Source organism: Bos grunniens, chromosome 2, assembly GCF_055505025.1.
Source record: "Bos grunniens cultivar Pamir isolate PY7600 chromosome 2, Bosgru_T2T1.0, whole genome shotgun sequence".
Classification (NCBI taxonomy): domain Eukaryota; kingdom Metazoa; phylum Chordata; class Mammalia; order Artiodactyla; family Bovidae; genus Bos; species Bos grunniens.
In genome coordinates this window covers 15134954-15148460 of record NC_141166.1, presented here as the reverse complement: position 1 = coordinate 15148460, position 13507 = coordinate 15134954, and the positions used below count along the sequence as shown (strand labels likewise).

At 43.5% G+C, this 13507-nt stretch overlaps 1 protein-coding gene across 1 annotated transcript in view; it reads left to right on the top strand.

Annotated features, from left to right (window-relative positions):
• The first annotated feature begins 293 nt into the window (after positions 1 to 293).
• The window catches only part of SPOCD1 (SPOC domain containing 1), a 39443-nt gene continuing 26229 nt past the window's right edge, over positions 294 to 13507 (top strand). The window contains exons 1-3 of the mRNA XM_086323461.1: positions 294 to 307; positions 8030 to 8213; positions 8768 to 9970. Coding sequence (XP_086179587.1) covers positions 294 to 307; positions 8030 to 8213; positions 8768 to 9970 — 1401 coding nt within the window. The remainder of the gene's footprint in view (positions 308 to 8029; positions 8214 to 8767; positions 9971 to 13507) is intronic.

The following is a 13507-nucleotide window of genomic DNA, read 5'->3' as shown; positions in this document are numbered from 1 at the left end:
AGGTATCCATGGAAAAGAAACTTTGTCCTCTCTGCCCCTCCCCAGCAGCTGGAGAAGCCAATTGACAAAAATCAGTCCATCTCAGGGAGTCAAGACTGAGACCTTCCCCCTAGTTGAATCTGTAGTGGCCTCTGGTGTGGTGGCCAGAGGTGTATGGGACAGTCAAAGCCCAGCCTGTCAAGTAATTGACTGAAGGGAATCCTGCCAGGGGAGAGCTGCCTGGTGCCTGGGGAAGGTCCCCAGCCCTGGAACTGCTAGGAGAAGCAAAGGGAGAGGTGGGGCTGGCAGACCTTATGGCTGATGAGAGGTAGGGTTGACTTCTAGGTTTCTGGCTGGGAGGACTTGGTGGATGGACCTCAGGACACGGAGTTGGAGATGCAGGAGGAGGGGCAGGTGGGGCAGGAAGCCAGCTTGGGCCACGCCGGCTGGCTGCAGGCTGGGAGCGGAGATGGCACCTCTTGGGCCAGGAAGACAAAGCCCTTTGTGCTGGGGTTCCACATCCACTCACTTGGCTGGTGCCCAGCCAGGAAGGCCCAGCCCCCAAGCCCTCAATCAGTGGCAGTTTCCCTGCCATACATACAGCACCAAGGTCTCCCCCATCAGCACGCTGCCTCTCCCTGGTTCTCAGGAACCCCTTTGCTTCTCCCCCGCTAGGCTCTAGGCCCTAGCTCTCCCCATCCCGCTTCCTTCCTCGGATGCAGGAAATTTCTGGCCCTGCAGCCCACTCAGCCGAGGGTCACCCCCCAGCTTCCAAATCTAGTCTGGGCCTCAGACATTTGGGGAGAAGGAAGGGAGGGAAAGAAGCACCGAGCACTGAGTGGCTACTGGTTTAGGTGCTCCGTGATTCTCACACCACTCTGCTAAGCGTGTTGCCACCCTTTCAAATGGCAGCCCTGGGATTTGAACCTATGTCTGTCCAGCTCTAAAGTGAGTGCTCTTTGCACAAAAGGAGAGAGCTGTAATGCCCATATGCTCTCAACACTGAGCTAGCTCCTTGCTCCTGTGTCTCCATCATCCCCTCTTCCCTGGCTCCTTCGGCCATAAACTCAATGCTCATTTTCCTGGAAGTCCTCTCCCCTTGACCTTGCAGTCCTCCCCTTCCTTTTGCTAGCAAACCTCCTGCTTCATTCCCTTCTATGACAGAGTCATTCCCATGCTAGAGCCACCAATGCCCCTGGGCTCCATGTTAGGCTCTTTCTTGTTCTTTTTCATTATGGCTTTTTACAGGAAATTGAATGTATTCCCCTGTGCTATACAGTACTGCCTTGTTGTCTCTTTATTTTATGTATAGTAGTTTGTATCTGCTAATCCCAAACTCCTGATTTACCCCCCGCCACCCTCTTTCCCTTTGATAACCATGTTTGTTTTCTCTGTGTGTGAGTCTGTTTCATAAATAAGTTCATTTGTATCATACTTCAGATTCCACATGTGTAATATGATGGGCCCTTTCTTATTTAGTCTTTATATTTCCAGGTTTGGACTTCCCTGGTGGTCCAGTGGTTAAGACTCTGTGATCCCAATGGAGGGGGCATGGGTTTAATTACTAGTTGGGACTAAGATCCTACATGTAGGTTGGTCAAAAAAAGAAAAAAAAAAAAATATATATATATATTTCCAGGCCCTTCTGTAGCAAATGACACTCTCAACAAACTACTCCTTGAAAAAACAAAAGATTTGTTTTTCTTTTAAAATGGAAAAGAAATATATGCCCCAAACACATATGTATTGCAGGAAAGAAAGAAGAAGAAGGAGAGAGAGAAAGTGAGTGAGAGGCAGGGTACTAAGAATTAGAAAGTGGTCAAAAATGGAAATGAACCTATCTATGAGACAGAAATAGCCTCATAGACATAGAGAGCAGACTTGTGGTTGCCGAGAGGAGAGTGGAGGGCGGATGCACTGGGAGCTTGGCTTAGCAGAAGCAAACTGTTACATACAGAATGAATAAAAAGCAAGGTGCTACTGTATAGCACAGGGAACTATACTCAATGTCCTTTGATAAGCTATAATGGAAAAGAATATTAAAAAACAATGTATTATATATATGTATAACTGAGTCACTTTGCTATACAGCAGAAATAAACACAACAATGCAAATCAACTACACTTCAATAAAATAAAATTAAATTAAAAAGAAAGTGGTCATTAAGAAGTGAAAAAATAGCACCTATTAGGATGCAGAGTCATTAGGGGGTTTCTCCTAATGACTGGTGGGAGTGTAAGTTGGCACAAACACTTGGGAGCAAAGATGGGCTTTAGTGATAAACATCAACATTTACCTGTTCTGAAGATTCTGACTTAAAGCCTGCTGCCAGATGCAGACGTACAATTAAAATACACAGTCAGCATGACCACCTCAACTTTACTTCTGATCATTGGGCATTAGGTTTTGATACAGGAACGGGCAACCTAGATCCCTAACATGGATAAGAGCCAGGACATAGAAGCAACTTAGACGTCCATCGACAGATGAATGGATAAAGAAGTTGTGGTACACATATACAATGGAATATCACCCTGCCATAAAAGGTACGAATTTGAGTCAGTTCTACTAAGGCGGATGAACCTAGAGTCTGATACACAGAGTGAAGTTACACAGAAAGAGAAAAACAAACATCATATACTAACGAATATATATGGAATCTAGAAAAATGGTGCTGATGAAACTATTTGCAGAGCAGCAATAGAGACACAGACACAGAGAACAAACTTGTGGACTCAGTGAGGGAAGGAGAGAGTGGAATGGATTGAGAGAGTAGCATTGAAACATATTACCTTATGTAAAATAGATAGCCGGTGGGAATTTGTCCTGTGACGCAGGGAGCTCAACCTGGTGCTGTGTGGCAACCTAGAGGGTCGGGATGGAATGGGGTTTAGGGAGAGGTTCAGGAGGGAGGGGACATGTGTATACCTATGGCTGATTCATGTTGATGTAATGACAGAAACTCACATAACGTTTTAAAGCAATTATCTTCCAATTAAAAATAAATAATTTTTTAAAAAACAAGAAAAAAAAATGACTGAAGTTTCAGGTTAAGAAGGAATTAAAAGGAGACTTCGCTGTTGGTCCAGTGACTAAGACTCCATGCTCCCAGTGTAGAAGGCCTGGGTTTAATCCTTGGTCAGGGAACAAGATCTCACACACTGCAAACAAAAGATCCTACGTGCCGAAACTACGACCTGGTGCAGCCAAATACACAAATATTTTTTTTTAAGTCATAAAAAGAGAAGGAATTAAAAGAACAATAGTAAGCCAAAGGAAGCAGAAGAAATTACATAATGAGAGAAAGAGCAGAAGGTAATGAAATAGAAAATACAATGGCAAAAACAAAACAAAAGCCCAGAGAAAATAAACAAAAATCTAATTATTAAACAAAACAAAACATAGAAAGACTGATCAGGAGAGAGAGAAAGAGAAAAAGCACAAATAAACAGTATTAGGAATGAAAAGTGGATGATAACTCTGATACAACAGAGATTTTTTTTGACTCATGGGAATACTATGAACAACTTTGTGCCGTACTATGAACAACTTTGAAGACCTAGGCTGCTATCAAAAAGTCTACAAACAATAAATGCTGGAGAGGGTGCAAAGAAAAAGGAACCCTCTTACACTATTGGTGGGAATGCAAACTAGTACAGCCACTATGCAGAACAGTGTGGAGATTCCTTAAAAAACTGGAAATAGAACTGCCATACGACTCAGCAATCCCACTACTGGGCATACACACCGAGGAAACCAGAATTGAAAGAGACACATGTACCCCAATATTCATCACAGCACTGTTTACAACAGCCAGGACATGGAAGCAACCTAGATGTCCATTGGCAGACGAATGGATAAGAAAGCTGTGGTACATAAACACAATGGAGTATTACTCAGCCATTAAAAAGAATACATTTGAATCAGTTCTAATGAGGTGGATGAAACTGGAGCCTATTATACAGAGTGAAGTAAGCCAGAAAGAAAAACACCAATACAGTATATTAATGCATATATATGGAATTTAGAAATATGGGAATGATGACCCTATATGTGAGACAGCAAAAGAGACACAGATGTAAAGAACAGTCTTTTGGACTCTGTGGGAGAAGGCGAGGGTGGGATGATTTCAGAGGGTAGTGTTGAAATGTGTATATTATCATATGTGAAGCAAATTGCTGGTCCAGGTTTGATGCATGAGACAGGGTGCTCAGGGATGGTGCACTGGGATGACCCAGAGGGATGGGATGGGGAGGGAGGTGGGAGGGGGGTTCTGGATGGGGAGCACATGTAAAAATAAATAAATTTGAAAATCTAGATAAGATAGACATAAAACATAAACTACTAAAATTGGTTCAAAAAGAAAAAGAACTGAATAGATCAATAGTCATTTAATAAATCAAGCTAGTAGTAAAATGTCTCATTGGCCAGTGGCACCATATAATTTTCCAGTGAATTTCACCAAATGTTATAAGGAGTAGAAAATCTTCATACAATGTTACAGATACTATATAAAAAAGGAAATCTACCTGATTCATATTATAAGACTAGTACAAACTTGACCCTAAAACTAGAGAAGGCAGAATAAGAAAATAAATCTTTAACCTATTTTTCTTATAAACATAGATGCAAAAACCCTGCTGAACTGTATTAAATCAAATGTGGTGGTGTTTTTTTTTTTTTTAAATCATACTTAGCTAAGGACTGTATTAGTAATGCAAAGATGGTTCAACATTAGAAAATGTTATCAATGCATTTTATTGCATTGTTTTAGGTAGAAAGGTATCAAAAGATGTGGAGCAAACATACAATAAAATTTGCCTCATTAGTGAAAACAGTATTTAGTAATAATAACAGAAGGGAATTTCCTTAATGTAATATATATTACCTACCAAAAGTCTACAGCAAAAATTGTGAAACTTTAGAAATTTACCATTTAAGTAAAGAAAAAAAATTCCCATGCATCTATTCAAAATGGCACTACAAATGCTACACAATGCAGGAAGATTAGAAAAAGAAATATGACATATAATGAAAATGCAGTCTAAATAAAAGATATCAAATAAAAAAGGGAACTATAACTCTAATGCAATACAAGATGAAATTGTCATTATTTTCAGACTTAATGATCACACAGTTACATATAATTATAAGAAACCAATAGAAAAAATATTACAATTAATGAGAGAGTTCAGCAAAATTTCTGGATACACAGTCCACAAAATATAACTGTCTTCCTTTTCATTGGTAATAAACAAGTGGAAAAGTAAGATGAAAAAAGAGCAACAAAGATTACAGAGCACAAAATAACTTAATAAAAATGCACAATATTTTGGTGGAGAAAAATCACAAAATTGAATTGAAAGTATGGAGAGAAATAAATCAAATTTATAGGTTAGAAGACTCAGTATTATACATACTCAGTTATACCCCCAATCTGTACATTCAATGAAATTTTAGTATAAATCCAAACAGAATTCTTCAGGGAACTTGAAAAAATGGTTCTACCATTCATATGGAAGAATAAAGGTATGCAGACAGCTAAGACAATTATGAAAAATAGGAACCAAGCTGGGGATAGGACTTGCCCCTGAGGTATTAAGATGTTATCATAAGACCATAGTATTAAAATAATGGCATATTAGTTAGGAATAGACAACCTGATCACTAGAACAGAAGAAAGAATCCAGAAATAAACCCAGGCATTATTGGGAACAAGGTATACATCAGAGATGTCATGAATCAGTGGAGGAATCAGCAAACAGTTCATTGGGCATTGGGCCAAAACCTGGCAAAACTGTACCTTGATCATTTTGTATGACAAGACATTTAGAATATCAGGAGACAGTGAGACCTGCTGGGTTTTTAAACCAATTTACTAAAGGTAAATTAAAAGAGGTAAACATAGGATTAATATAGGTTAAGGATTTAGACCATATACCCAGCACTCGGTTTCCCTCATTAACATATTTTTGCTTTTTAAATTCAACATCATGTCTTTGAGACATTGGATAGGCTAAAAAGTTTGTTCGGGTTTTTCCGTAACAGAGTATGGAAACCTTGGCTTGAAATAGCACTGTTTGTATCAGTCACCATTGCCCTTTTATCCTCTATGCCATGTGATACCTCTGCTTCTCCTTTCCTTGTCCAATTGTGGGAGACTTTCATTATCTAAATGGGCCAGAAAAATAGTCTACTTGGTCTTAATGGCCCTGGTCCATGTCTCTGCCATCAGGACCAGGACATTCCACGGTGGGAAGTCATCTTCAAAAATTTTTCTTTAGAGCAGTAATTGTGGTCATTGGTAACATCCAATCTCACCTCTTAACCTCATTTGTGACCTTGACAGCCATATAATGAGAGTTTTCAATATGGATCACACTACAGCTTCCTTTTTTTTTTTTCTTAAAGTAGATTTTATTTTCTAGAAGAGTTTTAGATTTGGAGGGGGAAAAAATGAAGATTGGTACAGAGAGTTTCCATATACCCAGCACTCAATTTCCTTCATTAACATTTTCTTGCTTTCTAAATTCAACATAATGTTTTTAACATCCAACATCTTTATTGGATTGGCTAAAAAGTTTGTTTGGGTTTTTTCATAACATCATATGAACTTTTTGGTCAACCCAATATTTAAATGTATTAATTCTAACAATGTAGTAATCCCATTGAGTGGAAGCTTCTTATGGTCTCACATGGCACAAGTTTCATGCTGGGGAATTTCATCTACCTCTCAGTCAAATCTCTAGTTCTGCAGTGAAAGTATTTACATGGTCATAATGTTATAAATGGGGCTTCCCTGGTGGCTCAGTGGTAAAGAATCCACCTGCCAATGCAGGAGACATGGGTTCTATCCCTAGGTGGGGAAGATCCCCTGGAGGAGGGAATGGTAACCCACTTCAGTGTTCTTGCCTGGAGAATCCCATGGACAGAGGATTATGATTGATTGACTGGCAGGTTACAGTCAATGGTTTTGCAGAGTTGGACATGAGTGAGCAACTAACACACGACAACTAGAGAGAACCTGTGCAATCAAGACCCAGAGCAGCCAGGAATAAATTAATTATTTTAAAAAGTCAGCAACATTTCTTTTAAAAAAGATACATAAATGTATTTGGCTGCACTGAGTCTTAGTTGCGGCATCCACCATCTTTAGTTGCAGCCTGGGAACTCTTAATTATCGCATGTGGGATCTAGTTCCCTGACTAGGGATCAAACCCAGGCCCCCTGCATTGGGAGTGTGGAGTCTTAGCCACTGGACCACCAGGGAAGTCCCAGATGGAAAATATTTTTTTAAAAATTTCAAGAAAGACTCCAAAAGCAAAATTTGGATTTCTTAAGCACATGCAAGATATTCATACAGCATTTACACTGTACAAGGAATCATAAGCAGTCTAGAGATGACAAAGTATTTGGGAGGATGTACATAGGTTACATACAATGGCTATGCCATTTGGTATAAGGGACTTGAGGATTCCAGAATTCTGGTGTGCCTGAGAGTTGGAGAACCAAATTCCCCAGGCAAAGGGACGACTGTAATAGCAACTAGTCGAAAAACAAAAAAACATATAAATATAAAAGACAAAAACTGGGAGGAGCAAAGAGGAAGGATTGGTAATGAAATCACACAGCAGTTAGTCAATAGATACTGTTAGCCTGGCGAGCTGCAGTCCATGGGGTGGCAAAGAGAGGAACACAACTGAGCGACTGAACAACAAAGACATTAATAAACCAAGGAATGGAAGTATGAGTATATTATTCATAGTCACATGAATAAAAAAAGAAAGAAAGTTGTTCCCAAGAGCTGGGCAAGTGAGAAGACATTTTTAGGTTTTAATTCCTAAACTTTCTGTTGGGGTTGGGTGTTGCATGTTCATCTACATGAATTATATTTGAGACAACAATAATTAAAATAAGTAATTGAGGAAAAAATCTAGATTTGATTCTGATATTCCTCTAGAGGTTCAGGTACTTTCAGAAATAGGATCAACATGAAACTCTCACGCAGGCATTCAAGGCCCTTTCTCGTCAGGCACTTCCTCCCGGAAGCCCTTGGGTGGAAGAGGGCGCCCTCTGCCGGAGCAGCGACGCCAGCACGCCCGAGGTCCCGCCCTTTGCGTATCAACAGACTCCGCCCCCAGCCCTCGGGGGCTCTTGGCATCATGTGATCTCAGCCCATTTACACCTGGGTGTCGAACCCCGAGAAGGGGAGCCCAGAGACCCCAGACCCCAGGTGAGAGCGAGTGGGTCGGTGGGTTCTGGGTTCCCTGAGCGGTGGGAGACTGCCTGGTCAGGCTGGGAACGTAATTGGGAATGTCTGTCAGGCGCGGCCCGATGTGAGGGTGATGGACAATTAACATGAGTGATTTAGAGCTGGGCTTTTTTTCGGGGACCGAATCCCGGGTCTTCCACTTTTTATCTGCGCGTGGCCTTGGGCGAGCCACTGGATATCAGTTTCCTCGCCTGTGGCTGCCAGCATGAAATGAAATAATGCACAGAAGTACATAATTCATAAATGATAACTGTTGCCTTTAAAGCTCATACAAGCAAATGTGTGAACTCTCAGAAGAGGGGAAGACTTTATAAAAGGTGGCTGTAGCTCAACCCTGTTTGAAGACAGGCCTCCCCTCCCTCACCTGGGGCAGTGTGTCCCGCTGGGGTGCTTATGTCAGTGGTTCCTGGGTGCCCTGGAGGTGCCACCTATAAGGGAGGCTGCCTCTGAGGTTCCCATTGGCCTGGTGTCCTGAGTGGGCCAGCAGGTCAGACCCCCCTCTTATCTCCTCACAGGGCCTGCCTTCTGTATTGGGCCCCTGGAGGCGAAGAGACGTGTCTCAGGAGGCAGCTCCAGCGGGTCCCAGAACAGAGGACCCCGTTCTCAGTCCCCTCAACAGCCTTGGGCTTTTCCAGGAGGACATGGAAGAAACCAGCTCCATGTCAGGCCTGGCACCAGACCTGTCAGGAGAGAGCTCGGGGGACCCCGTTTGTGCTGGCAGTGGGAAGAGGGTCCTCAGGGAAGAGTCTTGTCAAGGTGCCAGCTCCCAGGCAGTGGGTGCTCCTGGGGCTAGCCCAGAGGCCACGGCCCATCCAGTGGTCCTGGGGCTGCAAACTGTGGGACAGAACCGGAATTCAGTGCCCAGCTCCAGGCTCCGCCGTCAGCTGCCCACAGAGCCTGCCCAGGGGAGGGCTCAGGGCCTCAAGAGGGTCCAGATTATTCTGCACGATGTCTTAGCTGGAAGTTGTCCCAGGAATCTTTGTAATGGGTGTGTGGGGGCAAGAAAGAAAAGTAGGAAGTCTGAGACCCCCTCGGAGGGTCAGGAAGGTAGCTTCTTATGGCTTGGTCAGAGTGGGGACAAGCCCAAGGCTGTGGGAGACTCCCTGCAAGGTGCTGACATGGCGTCCTTGGGAGGCCCGTGCAGTCCTCTCTCTTGCAAGGACACTGGGTCTGGGCCTGGACACCCAGGTGGAGGTTGGGTGGACTGTGACTCAGGGATTGAGAAGTTTGAATATTTGCCCACTGTAAGGGGTGGGACCCCACCAGGCAGCCCCTGTGACCCTGTGAGCTTCCCTGTGCCCACTGGAGGACCGTTACTTCAGCTAGCTGCCCAGGATCCTCTCCAGAGCCCTGAGCTGTGCCTGGGAGGGTCTGGAAAGGCTTCCACAGCACAGCAAGAAGCTGAGCACATCATGAGGCCTGGTGATGGTGATGGCCATGGTGCTTCACACAACCAGGAGGAGCTGGAGGTCGTGGCTCGACCAGTGTCTGGGGGGAGGCCAGGGCAGGGACTTGGTGACACCCCCTCCAGCTTCCTGGAGCCTGTAGCCAGCAAGGCTAGCTCAGGCCCATCCATGAGGCAGAGAAATTCCAAGTGTGCTAAACAGTTGAAAATGGACCCAGTGCCTGGTGCCCAGGATCAGGGCACTAACAGATGGCCAGACAGCTCCAACCAGGACCAAACAGAAGAATCCAGCCCAGGAAGCGGCCCCAGACTGGTAAGTTGACTCTGAGAGGTTGGGATGGGAAGGGCATCATTATCTTTTGGTGTCAGTGAGTCTTGTGTTCAAATCCTATCTCTGCCCACTTCCTAGTTGAGTGGCCCTGGAATATTTTTTAAACTGTTTCCTCATGTGTGAAAAGGGAATTCTAGTTCCACTTTAATGGGATTGTTTTGAGGAAAAATGAGATGATGATGTGAAATAATGTACTTAGCACAGCATAAGGCACAAGGTAAACCTATTTATGTTAAATGTGCTTTTCCTTGAGTGTAACAATAGTCCTGTGAGATAGGCATTAGCCCTGTATTCCCAGGGGAAGCTGAGGCTAAGAGAAGTTAACAAAGTTCTCCAAGCTCACACAGCAAGGGAGTCAGTCCCTAGCCATGTTCCCTGTATTCACTGCTTCCCTTTTTCCATTGTTCTTTTATTGATGCTAATAATTGTCATTTTATTAATATAAATAATCATGGTCAATATGTTTATATACCAAGGGCAGAAGATGGCATTGCTGTGTTTGATGTATATTTCTGACATAGTTGAATTTTTTTAAAATTGAAGCATCATGTTAGTTTCAGACGTACAGCATAGTGATTCAATTATATAAGAGTCGGACACGACCGAACGACTGAACTGAACTGAATATATATGTATATATATGTTCTTTTCAGATTCTTTTCCCTTATAGGTTATTACAAAATATTGAGTATAGTTTCCTGTTTTATATAGTAGCTCCTTGTTGGTTATCTATTTTATATGTCATAGTCACATAGTTGAATTTTTATCACCTCTATAGAATATGTGTTGTGTGCTGAGTGCTTTTGATTTAGTCTTCACATGAAGCCCAGAGAGGTGAGGTTACAGGCCCAGGGTCTCACAGCTGGTAAAGGACAGAGCCAGTATGCAGACCCAGGCAGGCTGTCCAGAACGCTTACTGCACTCCTGCTATGCGCATTCCCACCACCATTGCAGTAGTAAAGGCCCCTGGCATGCTTACTACATGCTGGGCACTGTTCCCAAGCACTTACCTTCAGTCTCCTAACACCCTTACAGAGAAGATGCTGTTGCTATATACCCATTTTAATGATGCAGACACTGAGGCTCGGACAGGTAAAGTGAGTATGTCAAGGTCAAACAAGCAAATTAGTTGAACTAGGATAGGAACCAATGAGCTGTGGTGATAAATGCCTGTGGTGATTTATCACTATTTGATACTATAATTACATTAGAGATGCTATTACATTATCTGTGTAAATATCACTCAAAATGTTCATTTTTAATTAAAAAATGAATACATGTTTATCATAGAAATTAAAGAAGAAATAAAAATCCCCATAATGCCAACAACATTCAGAGCTATCTCCTGTTGACATTTTGGTGTATATAGCCTTTCTTCCATCTTTTTCATGTACATATATATCTTTTCTTTGCCTAGAAATGGGATCATGCAGATCAAAATTTATAACTTGATTTTTTAGGTATTAAAAATTGTTTCTACAGTGAATTTGTTGACATAGAATGAGGAAATCCCTTTTAGTGTCTCCTGACCCAGTTGCCCTTTGTTTGATATTAATGGTTAGCATTCTTCCAGTCTTCTTTTTTATGAACTTCTGTACATATGTGATGGAGAAGGCAATGGCACCCCACTCCAGTACTTTTGCCTGAAAATCCCATGGACGGAGGAGCCTGGTTGGCTGCTGTCTATGGGGTCGCACAGAGTCGGACACGACTAAAGCGACGCAGCAGCAGCAGCATACGTATATGAACATCTTATATTGATCGAACCTTTTTATATATAAGTAGGCTCATGCCGTGCCTCATTGTTCTGGGACTTCTACTTTGATTTTCAGATGCTTTAGAGTTTGAAGACGTTTCCAAGTTGGCAAATCTGTGCTTTCCCTGAACTCTGCATCATGTCTGTCTACAGGCACTGCTGGGACCAGAGGGTGGGCTGGGACTTGCTTTTCTCATTTCTGGTCACTGTCGTGTAGTTAAGAGCATGAAGCTCAGAAGCTGACAGATTGGCATTCAGGCCTGGCTTTGCTGCTGTCTGAATGTGACCTAGGCAAGCGGCCTCACCTTTCCAAGCATAATTTCCTCATCTGTAAAATAGAGGTAATAAATTACTTACTCATTGGGCAGTGGTAAGGGGCAGGTGAGATGACATGTCCTGTGTTCGGCATTTAGCACAGTGCCTGGTACAAGAAAAATACTCAGAAATGTTACCTGTTGTTGACTATACATTGTCCTTCTCCAAGGACTGCCAGGGTGAACCCCTGTGCATCTGGCTTCTCCCCATTTCAGATTATCTATGTGGGCCAGATGCCCACAATTGGGATTCCTGGGTCTGCAGTGTTTTGAGGGGGTGTTTGAGTTTGGTGGTGGAGGCAGGTGCCTGCCCGTCTTGACAGGAAGCAACCCACGGCTGCTCTCTGCTTGAGTCCCATCCTTGACTCTGCGACATGGTCCCTCATCCCACAGCATCCCAACCAACCGGTTGCCATGGCAACTGGTGCCAGCTGCAGGAGAAGAATGGAGGCTGTGCTGCGACAGGGATGGGCAGGTGGTTGAGGCCAAGGCTGAGTAGGGTGTGGGCAGGTGTGGGTGTAGTGCCCAGCTGGTCTGGGTCCCCTCTCAGGGCTCTGGCACCTTCTCCTGGAGACAGCTCGGCTCATATCAGGAGCAGATAGACAGGTTCAAGGTCAGGCTCTGCTTCTTACAACTGAGTGACTTTAGAGACATCTCTTCTCTGAATCTTAGTTGCCTCCTCTATGAAATGTCAGGGATCAGCTGGGCCCCAGAACTACTGGGAATCTGGTGTGAGAGGCTGGCTGTGTTGTGTTCTTTTGGTTTGAGATTGAGATTCTTGGAGGAGGGTGGAGAAGTTGGTTTGACCCCCAGGGTGGTTAGTGAGATCTGGAGCCACTCTGTGGCTGGGATACCAGGAGGCGTGGGACAGGCAGCTCTGCCAGGGCCCCCTGCTCTACCCGTCACAGTTCAGGAGGTACACAGCTCCTCTGGCCCCACCTTAGGCTCTCACACTCAGGTACCCTGTCTGCAGCTACAGAGTATCAGGAGGTGTGTGAGGGAGGCACATGTCTCCAGCAGATGGACAGCCGAAGAATAGCTCTTATAAGTGCTTACTATATACTAGGAGCTTCACATAGGTCATCACCTCACGTTTAATCCTCATAGTAGCATGAAAATTCAGTGTTAATATGCTTATTTTGCTGATTAAGAAAACTGGGATTCAGGAAAGTTAAGTGACTCACTCATGGTCACACAGCAAGTAAGTGGTGGAGTCAGGGTTTGAATCCCGGCCTGTTCAGTTCCACTCTGTGCCCTGAGCCCAGCTGCCAAAGGCCTAGCTACAGGATTTAGACGTTTTTCCCTCCCGGGGGAGAATGCAGTTTGTTTATTCTTTTAAATTAATTTTTATTGGAGTGTAATTCTTTTCAATGTTGTGTTTCTACTGTACAGAGTGAATCAGGTATACGTATATGTACATCCTCTCTTAGATTTCCTTCCCACTTAGGT